The sequence below is a fragment of the Mustela lutreola genome, chromosome 14 (assembly GCF_030435805.1).
Source record: "Mustela lutreola isolate mMusLut2 chromosome 14, mMusLut2.pri, whole genome shotgun sequence".
NCBI classification, from domain to species: Eukaryota; Metazoa; Chordata; class Mammalia; order Carnivora; family Mustelidae; genus Mustela; species Mustela lutreola.
In genome coordinates this window covers 43,322,525-43,340,842 of record NC_081303.1, presented here as the reverse complement: position 1 = coordinate 43,340,842, position 18,318 = coordinate 43,322,525, and the positions used below count along the sequence as shown (strand labels likewise).

Sequence of the window (18,318 nt, the reverse complement as noted above, 5' to 3'; positions counted from 1 at the left end):
GGCAAAGTTGGTGGCATCACAATTCCAGACTTCAAGCTCTATTACAAAGCTGTCATCAAGACAGCATGGTACTGGCACAAAAACAGACACATAGATCAATGGAACAGAATAGAGAGCCCAGAAATAGACCCTCAACTCTATGGTCAACTAATCTTCGACAAAGCAGGAAAGAATGTCCAATGGAAAAAAGACAGCCTCTTCAATAAATGGTGTTGGGAAAATTGGACAGCCATATGCAGAAAAATGAAATTGGACCATTTCCTTACACCACACACGAAAATAGACTCAAAATGGATGAAGGACTTCAATGTGAGAAAGGAATCCATCAAAATCCTTGAGGAGAACACGGGCAGCAACCTCTTCGACCTCAGCCGCAGCAACATCTTCCTAGGAACATCGCCAAAGGCAAGGGAAGCAAGGGCACAAATGAACTATTGGGATTTCATCAAGATCAAAAGCTTTTGCACAGCAAAGGAAACAGTTAACAGAACCAAAAGACAACTGACAGAATGGGAGAAGATATTTGCAAACGACATATCAGATAAAGGGCTAGTGTCCAAAATCTATAAAGAGCTTACAAACTCAACACCCAAAGAACAAATAATCCAATCAAGAAATGGGCTGATGAAAGACTTTATCTTAACATCTATTTCTTTACCATGTTACTCACACTTATCTTTAAGTCCTTGCCTGCAAACTCCATTATCTGGATCATCTGTAGGCCTATTTTGATTTCTAGCCTAATCTTTTGCTATTTCTGTTAACAGTTGATTGAATATCAAATATTATGTATGGAAAATTTTAAAAACCTGAAACAATGATGTCATCTGGTTCCAGAGAATACTCATCTCTTCTTTTGGATGATAGTGTAGGGGAAGTTGGTCTCAATCTAATTAGATTTGCAGTTTTTTCTAATCTTATTTTCAGACCTTTGTTTGTTCCTACTAATAGAACATAACCCTGCAGGCTTCTTCATTAAGAGTTTGGTGTTTATACCAAGGTTCCTCCTTTTTGACTGGCTTTCATATTACTGGGAGACTGCCAAAAAAAAAAAAAACAATGTATCTTTTCATTCACTTTCTCCTTGGCTCTTTATCCTCTCTCTTTGCACAAGTCAAGAATAGGCAGATGTTTCAAGAGAAAAGCCAGTATCATGTTCATTCTCTGTACCTCCCATTCTTCTGGGTTCTTGACCACTCAGATCCTGGCTGTCATGGCTGACCAAAACTTCCATTTTTCTATCCCCAACAACATGAGATTTCCAAAAGCTCTGCAGCTCCATGTTTGCTGTTGACCATTCTCTACAATTTCTCAACTCATGCTGAGAATCAACAAATGCCCCAAGAGGAAGATGCCTCTTGGAGGAACTTTTTCCAGAAGCGTAGCATCTTGAGTGCCTTGGAAATGCTCTAATTCCATGAAATACTGGCTTCATGTCTGTTTTCATATTTTCGAGTTTTAGTAGAAGTGCTAGTCTGATATAGACTATTCTGACATAGCTGAGAACAGAAGGTCCATGAATTAATTTTTCACTTTTTTAAATTAAAATTTCATGTTTTGTAGAACCATAAGATTTTAAATTGTAGTACTATTTGACCTAATTTTCAAACATATTTTGCAATGACTATATTCTCTTAGAGTCTTTCTGATTATTCTTCTTCATTTTTATTCTGTCTATAAAATTCCTAGTGCAACATCTGACACCTAGGGATTCAATAAATACTCACCAAAATATTGAATGAAGGAGTTTGTAAATGTATTACAATTGTATGATTCATATGCTGTATTAATAACTCTGGACTGTTAGCCTTTTTCGGGACCTACTCTTTGGTGTTATGGTAGCCAGGAGGCAAATAAGAACAGAAACTCCATTTTCTGAAATAACTTGTTATTTCATTTTACATTCATTATTATTATTTCATTGCTTCATTATTCATTATTTCATATTATTTCACTGTTATTTCATTTTACATTCCTGTTAGTTCTAAGATGGGTCAAGATAGTTTTCTTCTTTTTATTTTTTCAGAGCCTTGCACATTATCTCTTGTTGAAATGGAAAATAATAATTTACTCCTGAAGTGGGATTTTGACGATAGACCATATATTTTCCATGGAGAGTATATTGAGTTTCTTTGTAAGAGAAATACATATGTGGCTGACCTCTCTATTTTTGGATCTGAACTCAGAGTGCAGTGTGACAGAGGGCAGTTAAAATATCCAACATGTATTCACAGAGAAAGGTAAGAAGAAGCTTCTGCCTACAATTATCTTCTTCAGATTGTTATTCAAGACATTTTTCTGAAGAAGACATGTAGATGGTCAACAGACAGATGAACAGACAAAAAGACACTCAACATCACTAATCAGGGGAATGCAAATCAGAACCATGAGATATCACCTTCCACTTGTCAGAATGGCTAGAATCAAAAAGACAGGAAATAACAAGTGCTGGCAAGGATGTGAAGAGCAAGAAACCTTTGTGCCCTGTTGGTGGGACCATAAATTGGTACACCCACTATGGAAAACAGTATGGAAAGTCCTAAGAAAATTAAAAAATAGAAATACTATATGATACAATAATTCTATATCTGGGTATTTGCCCAGTGAAAACAAAAACAGTAATTCTAAAAGATATATGCACCCCTTTGTTTACTGAAGCCTTATTTATAATAGCCAGGATATGAAAGCAGTCCAAGTGCTATTGATAGATGAATGGATAAAGAAGATATAGGATATTATATATACAATGGAATATTATTCAACCATAAACAGGGTGAGATCTTGCCATTTGTGACAACATTGGTGGACCTAAAGGGTATTATGCTAAATGAAATAAGTCGGACAGAAAAACAATAACACTGTTTTATATTTCTTGATGAATGAAATATAATCTTGTCTTTAGTAAAATATTATAATAATATGAAAAAATGATGTAAATCACTTTATAAGATCAGGATTTTGAGACTTTTTTAAAAAAGATTTTATTTATTTATTTGACAGAGAGAGATCACAGTAGACAGAGAGGCAGGCAGAGAGAGAGAGGGAAGCAGGCTCCCCGCCGAGCAGAGAGCCCAATGCGGGACTCGATCCCAGGACCCTGAGATCACGACCTGAGCCAAAGGCAGCGGTTTAACCCACTGAGCCACCCAGGTGCCCCAGGATTTTGAGACTTTTAAAGATATAATTTTAAATGGAAATTGTACTTTATGTCTGATTAATAATATTATAAAATTAGGGGTGCTTGTATGGCTCAGTCAGTTAAGCATCTGCTTTTGGCTCAGGCCATGATCCCAGGGTTCTGGGATCAAGCCCTGCATCAGCTTCCTGCTCAGAGGGAGTGTGCTTCTTCCCCTGCCCTTCCCCCGCTCATGCTTGCACTTGCCCTCTACCTCTGAAATACATAAAAAAAATCTTTTTTAAAAAATAATATTATAAAAATAACTCATGGTAAAGTGTATGTGTTCTAATTATGAACTATGAACTATATGAACAACATAAGGACAACTTTTTGATACTTTAAACAGTCTATAAAAACATTCATAAGACACACATGGGTGGAAAACTTTAAAAATTTCTAACTATGGTAAAATCAGGACAGAAAAATTTTATATGTATTTGAGTGTTTTGGTGTATCTTGGATTTCTCATTTCAAAAACAAAAAGAGGTAAGTGACTTGGAAAAAATTGTTTAAAAAATGGTACTACTGTATCAGATAACAGAGATTTGAAAAAGGAATTGGTGGTAAATCTACCAAGTCTGTCTACTTGCTTTTATCAATAACTAACTAAAACAATGACTAATTATATGAAATGTTGAAGAGCTAAGTTATAATAAACACTTGACCAAAAATGATGCTTATTTCAAAAAATCTCTCTTCCTTCCTTTCTCTTTGTCATCAAGGATGCTGTCTTATCAACAACACTTCAGGACATAAAAATGTATGACAGAAAGAAGAATAGTATATCAACACACCGTAAAATCCTTTATAAAACATAATTTTTAGAAGAAAAATTACAGACCACTAAGTTTTAACTTGCTTGAAGATATGAATCTAAGTTGTCTATGTTGAACATTTTTTATTTATAAATAAGCCAGAACATGTTTCCTTTCTAATTTGACTGATCTGACATGTAACCTAACCTTTATTGCATGCTTTCCCTCTGTTAAAAAGATTGATCCATATGTTAAAATATTTGTTTCCTCATATCCATTCATTGTGCTATATTGTTGCCTTCAACATATTTGCTTTTATGATATTCACTGATATTAGAGTTTTCTGGTACTTTTAATTCAATCTTTATGTCAGTATTAAAGAATTAAACACACTAGAGATAAGAAACTATACAACATAGGGGCGCTTGGGTGGCTCAGTCGTTAAACCTCTGCCTTTTGCCTCAGGTCATGATCCCAGGGTCCTGGGATCAAACCACCTCAGGCTCCCTGCTCAGCAGGAAGCCTGTTCTCCCTCTTCCACTCCCCCTGCTTGTGTTCCCTCTCTCGCTGTGTCTCTCTCTGTCAAATAAATAAATAAAATTTAAAAAAAACTATACATCATATTGGAGGATTTATTGTATTAAATATGTAAAACAGATGTGCTAACCACTACACCATGGAACCAATTGTATTAAATATGGAAAAGACTGCCCTTCACACTTTCTAAATGTAAAAAACTTTAAAAATTAACTGTAGTATTAGTTTCAAGATTAATAATAATAATAATAATGGTGAACTATCCATATGTTAAAATGTTGCCCAAGGAACGTGACAAAAGAAAGAATAACCCTTCCCATTTTTATATTTTACTCTTTCAAGTAATATTTTTAAGTTAAGGAATTATCTGAATGATGCAGATTATAACATCAAAAATCAGTCCTGCAAACAACAAAGCCTGAGAGTGTCAATATTACCGAGGTCTGTTGACTTCAAAGAGTCACACTGTCGCTTTTTAGTTTGAAGTAACAGTCATACTTCCATTTGTTATTAGGGTTCATGCATAAGCACATGTAATAGCACTACTAGGGTACTAGGGCCCTTAGTAAGACAGGTTGTTGTTACTAGAATAGCACGTTTTCTTATCTGGAAGCTAATCAGTTCACCTAACTCAAGACCTTCTCAATATGATGACAATTTTCTACAATTACAATTTTCAATTGAAAGACAACTGGACCTGGGATGCCTGGGTGGCTCAGTTGGTTAAGCAGCTGCCTTCGGCTCAGGTCATGATCCCAGCGTCCTGGGATCAAGTCCCACATCGGGCTCCTTGCTCGGCGGGGAGCCTGCTTCTCCCTCTGCCTCTGCCTGCCATTCTGTCTGCCTGTGCTCGCTCTCTCCCCCTCTGATAAATAAATAAAATCTTAAAAAAAAAAAAAAAAGAAAGAAAGACAACTGGACCTAACCGTGGATTAAATATGAATTCATTCAGTGTTAAATGTGTATATTTCAGAATTGTCCTTGAGTTCATAATCATTCTTTCACTATTCTAGTAGTTATTGTCCACAGTGGATCCCATAAAATTGAAATTTGATTGAAATTAAATATCAACAGAAAAGGGTTAATCATTTTCAATTAATCAATCAACCCATTAATATACAATATTGAGCACCGGCTCTATCCCAGAAGACAGAAGATTTGCTCAAGTTGGGTAACTGTCTTGGGACTAAGTATTTAGTATTGTCATGTCTTCTGATTTTTCAATTGTGAAATCTACCGATTTTTATATGTGGATGGGGAATCTAAAAATGTTTTGTGAGCCACGTGGCTCATGAGCCGTCAATTAGCAAACTAAATGCTAAATAAATACATGTGTGAAAAATGCAATACAGGAAACATGTACAGAGTAAAGTGGTGACATGGAGGAGGAGGAAATTAAGTTTTTGAGGTCCACCAGCCTAGAGAAGACATGCCACAGAGAGGGGAGGGCACACACAAAGTCAAATATTAAGCATGTGCCCTAGGCTAGGCATCTGCTGAGCACTAGTGATAAAACAGGGAGTAAGACACATTGTTTCTGTTGTTGTGGATCATGTGCCCTGATGGGAGAGGAAGATGTTGACCAAATCCTCACAAGATGGCGTCTATCAGGAAAGACACTCTCTTTGTTAGTGAACACCAGGGGGTGCAGCCTGGTCCCAGAGGATGCTCGAGAAAGGCTTCCCTGAGAAAGTGATATATAAGCTGAGCCTTGAAAGGAGAAAAAATATTTAGGGTGAGGGAGGCTCATGAGGAAAACATATGCAGAGAACACGATGTTTCTAAGAAGCTAGTTAATAGCCCGTGTGGATTGAGTGCCTTCAGCCCAGGTCATGTTCCCAGGGTCCTGGGATCGAGCCCCCCATCAGGCTCTCTGCTCAGTGGGGAGCCTGCTTCCTCCTCTCTCTCTCTCTCTGCCTGCCTCTCTGCCTAATTGTGATCTCTGTCTGTCAAATAAATAAATAAAATCTTTAAAAAAATTAATTTGTAATGTATTATTTACCCCAGGGGTACAGGTCTGTGATTCATCAGTCTTACACAATTCACAGCACCCACCATAGCACTTACCCTCCCAATGTCCCATCACCCAGCCACCCCATCTCCCCCACTACTCCACTCCAGCAACCCTCAGTTTCTTTCCTGAGATTAAGAATCTCTTATGGGGGGCGCCTGGGTGGCTCAGTGGGGTAAGCCGCTGCCTTCGGCTCGGGTCATGATCTTGGGGTCCTGGGATCGAGTCCTGCATTGGGCTCTCTGCTCAGCGGGGAGCCTGCTTCCCTTTCTCTCTCTCTGCCTGCCTCTCCGACTACTTGTGATTTCTCTCTGTCAAATAAATAAATAAAATCTTTTAAAAAAAAAAAAAAAAGAATCTCTTATGGGGGGCACCTGGGTGGCTCAGTTGTGAGCGTCTGCCTTTGGCTCGGGTCATGATCCCAGGGTCCTGGTATGGAGCCCCGCACTGGGCTCCCTGCTCAGTGGGAGGCAAGCTTCTCCCTCTGCCACTCGCCCTGCTTGTGTTCCCTCTCTTGCTGCATCTCTCTCTCTGTCAAATAAATAAGTAAAATCTTTTAAAAAAAAAATTCTCTTATGGTTTGTCTCCCTCTCTGGTTTTGTCTTGTAGGGAAACCACTTTCAAGAAAAGAATGCCATCATCCAAGCGAAATACGATGGCAATTTACACTGGAGGCTGTTGGGGATGGTCATGAAAAATAAATGGCCACCGGCTGACCTGTGAGCTGGACCCCAGCTCCTTACTCCCTCCCTGTCCTTAGAATGTCCGTTCCTTTGCCTTTCCCATCCCCAGAGGTTACTCCAAAGACTCAGACAGTCATGCGGTATTGAGAACACCTGCATGGTCTGCATGACTGAACCTAGTTAAGACCTCTATATAAACTTCAAGATCTGATGAGCAGGTACCGGGACCTTGTCATCTTGCTGCTGTCCAAGGCAAGCTTCATATGTAAGTTCCCTTTGCCACCTACCCACCTGAGGTGGGCTGCCTTTCCTCAGTTTCTCCCTGCTCTCTGAGTGCAGGGGTCAGTTTCAGATACTACCTGGGAAACTCCTGGGAGGGTTGCATATCAACACAGACCGCAGCAGGGAGGGTGCAGGCTAGATTGGAGCAAGAGATATTTAGGGTGTAACATCATCATGACATCTAGACCGATCAGATATGGGTGGGGGTGAGGCAGACAAAAGGTTCAAGAAGACTTACTCTCTCAGCTGCCAGAAGTTCTCAATTATCGGCTTCCTAAGGCAGTGGATTCAGCTGAAGAAAATCTTTCCTCCCAAGGTCATGGCTCCTTCCGAGGGCGGCCTGTCATTAACCAGTCACTGGCCAATAGGAATTATTAAGAAAAGACCCTTCATTCCAACTTGGGGCACTTCTACAGGGACATCCCAGCTTCAGAGGTACCCAGAGTTCACAGGCAACACTGCTCCCCTCCAATCCCTTCCACAGATGTGAATCCTAAGAGTATACCTTAAAAATGTTCTTGGCTGGGGGTGCCTGGGTGGCTCAGTGGGTTAAGCCTCTGCCTTCGGCTCAGGTCATGATCTCAGGGTCCTGGGATCAAGCCCTGCATCGGGCTCTCCTTGGCGGGGAGTCTGCTTCCCCCTCTCTCTCTGCCTGCCTCTCTGCCTACTTGTGATCTCTCTATCTCTGTCAAATAAATAAATAAAGTCTTTAAAAATAATGTTCTTGGCTGCTAATCTCCATCCCACAGTCTGGGAACCCAACCTATGAGAATTATATGAGCCTGGGTATCAGAACAGAGCTCAGCAAAATTTGCAGTTATTGGTTAGCAGATGTCTATGAAACTAGGATAATAGATGAGTTTTTCAGGGTTAGCTGCAGGCCTAGTTCACAGTTTAGAGGGTATCTGAAGTGTAGCGATTGCCCTAGGAAAAGCTACGATGAAAGAAACTGGTAAGGAATGGCTGGAAGGCTCCAATGGAAACCAGAAGAGATGAAGATCGAAAATGCGGTCTCGATGTTATTGATTACCTTGAAAGGAACATCACTGTTAAGTGTGAAACTGAGAGAGGAACAGGTTGAGGGATGAACGTAAGGTACAAAAAAACAAGAGACCTGACTATAGTGAGCTTGGCAGTAAGTGTGATCGTGAAGGGAAGAGACGTAGGGTGGCCTGGGGGCGAAACTGGGATAAAGCAGGGATTTTTTCTTTTTTTAATGGAAAAATTTGAGCATGTTCTAATTGGGGTGGGAATGGGTGAGGAAAGAAGGACAAGTGGAAGATACTGAGAAAATTTTGCACAACAGATTGCAGAGGATTCTTGGAAAAAGGAGAAGAGATGGGGTCCGAGACGCAAGGAGAGGGTGGCTCTTGGCTGGGAGGTGACTCTCGTCAGGTAGTTCCTGTCTCTCCTGTGGAGGAAGGGAAGTCACTGCTGGGAATGAGGCAGGAAATGTGGACAGGGGAGCTGAAGGAGTGAGGGGACCAGAGACACTGAAAAAGTCAGACAATGAGGAAGTAAGTGCAGCCCAACAAGGCAGTTTGGCAAACTGTTTCCATGAGTCCTCACTTCAGTGAGAACGTGTGAAGTGTTGAGCATAATGTTACAATAACGGCCATTTTGCTTTTTCCATTTTGCTTTTTAGAGAACAATATGTTATAAGATTATCTTTAGCATGATGAACATAAAAGCAAACTGTGTTTAGGTGATTTGCCACCCCTGCAGGATAGAGCAGCTGAGTCAACAAAGTTTATTCCAAAAGTTTAAAAGTATTCCAAAGTTTAAAAGGGCGCTGCCTGGTTCTGCAGAGAGAAACTAATTTTTCAAAGGGAAGTTAAGTTCATAGGTATCTGTTCGTTACTTCATAGCGAAAGTAACAAAAAGTTACTTCATAGGGAGAGATGGAAACCCCAGAGAACATTACACATGAAAACTGAATTCAGGGAAACTCAGCTTGATTCCTTTGGAGGAAAAATGGAGAGCATGGGAAGTATTAAAAAGTCTAACCCAAGCTGAGAAATACATTACCTAATACACTTTTTCTCAAATGTAATTTAAGACTAATCATCCCACAATAGGCAAGGTTTCAACTGACAAGGATTTTAATTTGTTTTTATACACTTCATTTCCTCAGGAACTATTTTAGTCTTTAAATGAGCATTGCGTTGTATTTTATATACTCCAGTGCACATTACAAGGCCCTCAGAAGGGAACCTGCCAGAAACCCACTGCCGCTTTGCGGCTTGTGGAACCCAAAACACACAGATGTTCTCAGCAAGACAAAGAAAGTATGGTCCAAATTAAATTTTCCAAAGATTAAAAAATTCGCTTTGTATAAAATGTATTTAGCATCAAGTAAATTTTTCTATGACCAGATATTTTTTTAATTACAATGTTGAAGTAATGTATTACTCTTGTCACGTACAATTGTAAAACATTGTACATTGTACATTGTAAAACAGTTCAAACAATACAAATGTAAACAGGATAAAGAATGAAAATTCTCTTTATTCCCCTCAAAACTCCAGATTTACTTCCTCAGTCCAGAAATTCTGAATTTGCTCGTGGCTTCCAGATGCTACTATACACAGTTAAAAATGTATTTTATACATTTGTGCCTTTTTTTTGGTTTTGTATGTATTGGGTGGCATATATATTGCATATCATACATTGTATACATTGTTCTAAGACTTTCTTTTTTTTTTTTTTTAAAGATTTTATTTATTTATTTGACAGAGAGAGAGATCACAAATAGGCAGAGAGACAGACAGAGAGAGAGATGAGGAGAAGCAGGCTCCCTGCTGAGCAGAGAGCCCCATGCGGGACTCGATCCCAGGCCTCTGGGATCGTGACCTGAGCCGAAGGTAGAGGCCCAACCCACTGAGCCACCCAGGCGCCCCAAGACTTTCATTTTCACTTGGTATATGATAGACCTATGCCCGTATCAGTACACATGGATTGATCTCATTATAAGATGTCGATAGTCAAAAGCTGGAGAATAACAGAATAAATTAATCATTCTCTGATTGATGGACTTTTCAGTTATTTTATTTTCCTCACTTCCTTTCTCCTTTCTTCTGTTTTTAATTCCTTCCTCCCTTCATTCCTTCCTTTATAGGTTATAGGTAGATATCAAATAATTTAAAGCTGAAAGGAAATCAAATTCTAAATATATGTAAAACAACAAATACAAATGCCAAGAAAGATCTGAACATTCAATAAAATTAGATGATGGAGGAGAGGGAGGGAAGAAGAAAGGAAAAAGTTGTAATTTTATTGTTTCTCATGGGGACAAATAGACATTGCCTGAAGCTTGTGGGAATAAATTATATAAAGCAGGAACTACATCAGACAGGTAATAAGGCGAGTAACTTTTTCAGTCTAAAATACTTCATGTGAACAAAAAACAGATAAAGGATATAGGACATTCCAACAAGTAGTCAATAACATATATCTTACAAATTTATGTTAATTTTGTACCCAAATAACAGTGGGCATGAAGCAGTCATGAAAACTGTCTGTATATATTCAGCCATTAAAAAATCCAATTAAATTCCAAATAGATTAATATAAGTAAAATTCTCTGATTATATGCATTTACAACTTAAGCAAAACAAAAAAAACTATTCTAAAAATGTACAAACTTTTTATTAGACAAGTTGGGTTGAAATGGAAATATGAACTAAAATTGCAGGATTTCTTCATGGACTTCATGGACCATAAATAAAATAGTGCTCAGAGAAAATATTAGCTTAAAAAATATATCAGTTAATGTTCTTAAAAATGTATTGAACAGGGGTGCCTGGGTGGCTCAATGGGTTAAAGCCTCTGCCTTTGGCTTCGGTCATGATCTCAGGGTCCTGGAATCTGAGCCCCACATTGGGCTCTCTGCTCAGCAGGGAGCCTGCTTCCCCCTCTCTCTCTGCCTGCCTCTTGTCTACGTGTGACCTGTCAAATAAATAAATAAAAATCTTGGAAAAAAATGTATTGAACAACCAAATCTAATAGTTGGAGAAAGAATGTAAGTAAAACAGAAAAAAAAAAAAAAAACCCCACGAAGAAATTGGACACCTGGGTGGCTCAGCCCGTTGAGTGTCTGCCTTCGGATCAGGTTGTGTTCCCGGGATCCTGGGAATGGAGTCCCGCATAGACATCCCTGCTCTGTGGGGAGGCTGCTTGCTTCTCCCTCTTCCTCTGCCTCTCTCTCTTTCCTGGATAAATAAATAAAATCTTTTTTTAAAAAAGGAAGAAATGAAGCCAAATAAACAGAAACCTTAATAAAATGGAAAACATACGGACAGTAAGAAAATAAAAATTGACCTAAAAAAGGACAGAAAAATAGAAAAATGAATAAAGATACCATACAGCACAAATACAAATTACAAGAAATGGTGCGGACTAATAGCTCCTCAACTCACTGCAAATTGGCTTCTTGTTCCATTATTCAGGTTATTCTATTATGGAAAATTCAGGGAACATAGGTGCATTTCAGCCTTAATTTTTTTGTAGTTGAAGTATTGTTGACACACACTGTTATATTAGTTCCAGGTGTACAACACAGTGATTCAAGAAATTTATAAATTACGTTGTGTTCACCACAAGCCTATCCACCATCAGTCACCACACAATGCTCTTACATTACCATTGATTATATTACCTACGCTGTGTCTTTTATTCCCATGATTTATGCATTCCATGACTGGTAGCCTATACCTCCTATTCCCCATTTTGCCCAGCCCCCACCCACCATCTTCCCCTCTGGCAACCACCAGTTTGCTTCCTGTATTTGAGAATTTGTTTCTGCTTTTTGTTTCTTTGATTTTTTTTAGACTCCGCATATAAGTGAAATCATAGGGCATTTGTCTTTTTCTGACTAGTTTCACTTAACATGATTCCCTCTATGCCCCAGAAGTACACAAGAGAGGGATATATATACACGGTATCTTCTTTAGCCGTTCACCTATCAATGGACATGCGGGTTGTTTCCATATCTTGGGTATTGAAAATAATGCTGCAATAAACCTAACAATGTATGTATCTTTCCAAATGAGTGTATGTTTGTTTGGGCAAAAATTCACTATTGGAATTACTGTATAATGTGGGATATTGGCCTGTAATTTTCTCCTTTTGTAGTGTCTTTGGTTTTGGTATCTGGGTGTTGATGGCCTCATAAAATGTGGTTGCAAGTTTTTCTTCCTCTTTCATTTTTTGGACTACTTTGAGGAGAACAGGTATTTTACCTATGAACTCTTCTTTTTCTTTGGTAGAATTCATCTATAAATCTATCTGGTCCTGAATTTTTGTCTGTTGGGAGGTGTTGTTTTTGTGTTTTTTTGATTACTGATTTTTTTGTTGTTGTTACTAATAATTGGTCTGCTCAGATTCCTCATTTCTTCCTGATTCGCTTTTGGAAGATTGTATGTTTCTAAGAATTTATTCATTTCTTTATCCAATTTGCTGGCATATAATTCTCCATAGTCATATCTTAAAATCATTTCTATTTCTTTTGTCTTTCTTTTCTTCTTTTGTTTCTGATTTTATTCACTTTTGTCCTTTTTTTTTGTTCTTGCTATCTGTGGCTAAACATTGATTGATTTTGCTTATCTTTCCAAAGAACCAATTCTCAGTTTCAATGATCTTTCCTATTATTTTTATTTTGTTTGTTTGATTTTAGTTTTTATTTCATTTGTTTCTACTTTGATCTTTATTATTTCCTTCCTTCGGCTAACCTTGGGCTTTGTTGTTCTATTTCTAGTTCCTTTAGGTGTAAGTTTAGATGGTTTAGTAGATTTTTCTTGTTTCTTTTTTTTTTTAATTATTTTTTTTAAGATTGTTTTTATTTATTTGACAGACAGAGATCACAACCAGGCAAAGAGGCAGGCAGAGAGAGAGGAGGAAGCAGGCTCCCCGCTGAGCAGAGAGCCCAATGTGGGGCTCGATCCCAGGACCCTGGGATCATGACCTGAGCCGAAGGCAGAGGTTTAACCCACTGAGCCACCCAGGTGCCCCAGTTTTTCTTGTTTCTTGAGACAGGCCTGTACTGCTAAGGATTTCCCTTTTAGAACTGCTTCTGCTGCATCCCAAAGATTTTGGACTGTTGTGTTTTCATTTTCATTGGTCTCCATGTTTTTTTTCATTTCCTCTTTGATTTCTTCATTGACTTATTGATTGTTTAGTAGCATCTTGTTTAGACTCCACATGTTTGTGTTTTTTCCAAGTTCCTTTCTTGTGATTAATTTCTAGTTTTATTGATATGGTATATCATACTGATTTGCCAATACTTAACCATCCTTGCATCCCCAGAATAAATCTCACCTGATCATGGTGAATGATCTTTTTAATGCATTGTTCAATGTGGCTTACTAATAATACCTTATTGAGTATGATATTGTTGTGGTCAGAAAAGTTGCCTGATATGATTTTCATCTTCTTAAATGTATTTCAAGTGAGAAGAACCAACAGTAAATAATAGGACTGACAGGTTTTGGGATACCTGAGAAGAGCTACTGGTTTGCAAGAGTGGCTTACATTTTCCTTCTCAAACTAGGTGACTGAAGGATAGTTACCAGGAAAAACCCTGAGAAGGAAGCGATTATAGCTAAAAATTCATGTTAGATTCATACATATTTCTTTTTTTTTTTAAGATTTTATTTATTTATTTGACAGAGAGAAACCACAAGTAGACAGAGAGGCAGGCAGAGAGAGAGAGAGAGAGGGAAGCAGGCTCCCTGCTGAGCAGAGAGCCTGATGCGTAACTCGATCCCAGGACCCTGAGATCATGACCTGAGCCGAAGGCAGCGGCTAAACCCACTGAGCCACCCAGGCGCCCCATACATATTTCTTTTTTTAAAAAATTTCTGTTTAAAATTAAGAATTTAGTTAACATATAGTGTATTATTAGTTTCAGAGGTAGAATTTAGTGACTCATTAGTTGCATATGACACCCAGTGCTCAACACATCAATTCCCTCATCCATGCCCATCACCGAACTACCCCATCTCACCCCCACCAGCACCCCTCAGTTTGTTTCCAAGAGTTTAGCATCCTTTATGGTTTGCCCCCCTCTTTATTTTTATCTTATTTTAGTTTTCCTTCCCTTCCCCTGTATTCATTGATTTTGTTTCTTAAATTTCACATATGAGTGAAATCGTATGGTATTTTTGTCACAGATTTCACTTAGCATAATACCCTCTCATTCATCCTTGTTGTAATTGGCAAGATTTCGTTCTTTTGATGGCTGATATCTATATCTATATCTGTATCTATATATATCTGTATATATAAAGACTTCTTTATCCATTCATCTGTCAATGGATATCTGGGCTCTTTCCATATTCTGGCTATCACAGATATTGCTGTTGTAACATTGGGGTGCATGTGCCCCTTGATTCACTGTTTGCATCCCTTGGATAAATACCTAATAGTACAATTGCTGGGTCAGAGGGCAGTTCTATTCTTTAACTTTTTGAGGAAACTCCATACGTTTCCTAGAATGGCTGGACCCGGTTGTATTCCCACCAATAGCATAAGAGTATTCCCCTTTCTCTGCATCCTCACCAAGATCTGTTGTCTTCCTGAGTTGTTAATTTTAGCCATTTTGACAGGTGTGTGATGGTATCTCATTTTGGCTTTGATTTGTATTTCCCTGATGCCAAGTGATGTTGAACATTTTTTCATGTGTTTGTTGGCCATTTGTATGTCTTCTTTAAAGAAATATCTGTTCATGTCTTCTGCCCATTTCTTAACTGGACTTTTGTTTTTTGGGAATTGGATTTGATAAGTTCTTTAACATTTTAGATACTCACCCTTTATCTGATATGTTGTTTGTGAATATCTTCTCCTATTCTGTAGGCTGCCTTTTAGTTTTATTTCTTGTTAACTTTGTTGTGCAAAAGCTTTTTATCCCAATGAAGTCCCAATAGTGCATTTTTGCTTTTGTTTCCTTGACTCTAGAGATGATTCTACAAGAAGTTGCTGCAGTCAGGGTCAAAGAAGTTGCTGCCTATGTTCACCTCTAGGATTTTAATGGATTCTTGTCTCATATTTAGGTCTTGCATCCATTTTTAGTCTCCTTTTGTGTGTGGTTTAAGGAAATGGTCCAGTTTCATTCTTTTGCACGTAACTGTCCAATTTTCCCAGCATCTTTTGTTGAAGAGAGTGTCTTTTTTCCATTGAACGTTCTTTCCTTTTCTTGCTTTGTCAGGGATTAGTTGACCATAGAGTTGAGAGTCCATTTCTGGGCTCTCTATTCTGTTCCATTGATCTATGTGTCTGTTTTTGTACTAGTAACATACTGTCTTGATGATTACAGCTTAGTAATAAAGCTTGAAGTCTGGAATAGTGATACCTCAAATTTGATTTTCTTTTTCAAAATTACTTTGGCTTTTTGGGGTCTTTTCTAGTTCTGTAAAATTTTAGAATGATATGTCTTGTCCCAGCTCTGTGAAAAATGCTGGTGACATTTTGATAGAGATTACATTGAATGTATAGATTGCTTTGGGTAGCATAGACATTTTAACAATATCTGTTCTTCCTATCCATGAGCATGGAATGTTTTTCTATTTCTTTGTGTTTTCCATAATTTCTTTCATAACCATTCTACAGTTCTTTTACCCCTTTGGTTAGATTTGTTCCTAGGTATCTTGTGATTTCGATGCAATTGTAAGTGAGATAGATTTCTTGATTTCTCGTTCTGCTGCTTCTTTGTTAGTGCATAGAAATGTGACAGACTTCTGTATGATGATTTTAATCCCGTGACTTTGCTGAATTCCTATATGAGTTCTAGCAATTTTGGGGTGGAGTCCTTTGGATTTTCTACATAAAGTGTCATGTCATCTGTGAAGAGCGAAAGTTTTGACTTCTTTGCTGACTTGGATGCCTTTTATTTCATTTTGTTGTCTGATTGCTAAAGCTAAGACTTCCAGTATTGTGTTGAACAATAGCAGTGAGAATGGATATCCCTGTCATGTTCCTGACCTTAGGGAAAAAGCTCTCAGTTTATCCCCATTGAGGATGATATTTTCTGTAGGTCTTTTGTATATGGCCTTTATGATGTTGAGGTATGTTCCCTTTATCCCCACACTGTGGAAGGTTTTTATCAAGAAAGGATGCTATATTTTTCAAATGCTATCTCTGCTTCTATTGAGAGGATCATATTGTTATTATTCTATTATTAATGTGGTATGTTGTTGTTGATTGATTTGTAGATGCTGAGCTACCTCCACAGCCCAGAAATAAAACCCCTTGTTCATGATGAATAATTCTTTTAAGGTACTGTTAGATTCTATTAGCTAGTATCTTGGTGAGAATTTTTGCATCCATGTTCATCAGAGATATTAGTCTGTGGTTCTCCTTTTTTATTAGGGTCTTTGTCTGGTTTGGAGATCAAGGTAATGCTAGTCTCATTGAATGAGTTTAGAAGTTTTCCTTCTATTCCTATTTTTTGGAAGAGTTTCAGAAGAATAGGTATTAATTCTTTGAACATTTGGTAGAATTCACCTGGGAAGCCATCTGGCCCTGGACTCTTATTTGTTGGGAGATTTTTGATTAATGATTCAATTTCTTTGCTGGTTATGGGTCCGATCAGATTTTCTATTATTTTCTTACTTCAGTTTTGGTAGTTTATATGTCTTTAGGGATTTTTCTATTTCTTCCAGATTGCCTAATTTGTTGACATATAATTGCTCATAATATTCTCTTATAATTGTTTGTATTTCTTTGGTGTTAGTTGTGATCTTTCCTCTTTCATTCATGATTTTATTTATTGGGTCTTTTCTCTTTTGTTTTTGATAAATCTGGGCATGGGTTTGTCAATGTTGTTCATTCTTTTTAAAGAACCAGCTCCTAGTTTTATTGATCTATTCTACTTTTTAAAAAAAAATTCTATATCATTGATTTCTGCTCTAATCTTTATTATTTATCTTCTCCTGCTGGATTTAGGCTTTATTTTCTATTCTTTTTCCAACTCCTTTAGGTGTAAGTTTAGGTTGTGTATTTGAGACTTTACTTGCTTCTTGTATGCCTGTATTGCTATATACTTCCCTCCTAGGACTGCCTTTGCTGCATTCCAACGGTTTTGAACTGTCATGTTTTCATTTTCATTTGCTTCAATGTATTTTTTAATTTCTTCTTTAATTTCCTGGTTGAGCCATTCATTCTTTAGTAAGATGTTCTTTAAACCTCTATGTATTTGTCATCCTCCCAAATTTTTTCTTGTGCTAGACTTCAAGTTTTATAGCATTGTGGTAAAAAAAAAAAATATGTATGGTATGTTCTCAATCTTTTTGTACCAGTTGAGTCCTGATTTGTGACCCAGTATGTGATCTATGCTAGAGAAAGTCCTATGTGCACCTGAAAAGAATGTGTATTCTGCTGCTTTAGGATTAAATGTTCTGATTAAATGTTCCATCTGGTCCAGTGTGCCTTCTATCCTTGTTGATCTTCTGCTTGGATGATCTGTCCATTACTGTGAATAAGTGTTAAAGTCCCCTACTATTATTGTATTATTATCAATGGATTTCTTTTAATTAGTTATTAATTGATTTATGTATTTGGCTGCTCCCAAGTTAGGAGTATAAATATTTACAATTGTTAGATCTTCTTGTTGGATAGATCCCTTTTATTATGATATAGTGTCCTTGTTTGTCTCTTATTACAGTCTTTGGTTTTAAATCTAGTTTGCCTGATATAAGGATGGCTACTCCAGCTTTCTTTTGATGTCCATTAGCATGATGCATGGTTTCCACCCCTTCACTTTCAACATGGAGATGTCTTTGAGTCTAAAATGTATCTCTTGTAAGCAGCATATAGATGGGTCTTTTTTTTTTTTTTATCCATTCTGATACCCTACATTTTTTTTTAAAGATTTTATTT

General features: G+C 37.6%; 1 protein-coding gene across 2 annotated transcripts in view; it reads left to right on the top strand.

Annotated features, from left to right (window-relative positions):
- Nucleotides 1-4,563, top strand: part of F13B (coagulation factor XIII B chain) — a 31,876-nt gene extending 27,313 nt beyond the window's left edge. For both annotated transcript variants that reach the window (XM_059146665.1, XM_059146666.1), the window contains 2 exons: nucleotides 2,027-2,240; nucleotides 3,901-4,563. In XM_059146665.1, the coding sequence (XP_059002648.1) occupies nucleotides 2,027-2,240; nucleotides 3,901-3,934 (248 nt within the window). In that variant the 3' untranslated portion in view covers nucleotides 3,935-4,563. The remainder of the gene's footprint in view (nucleotides 1-2,026; nucleotides 2,241-3,900) is intronic.
- Nucleotides 4,564-18,318: the final 13,755 nt, after the last annotated feature.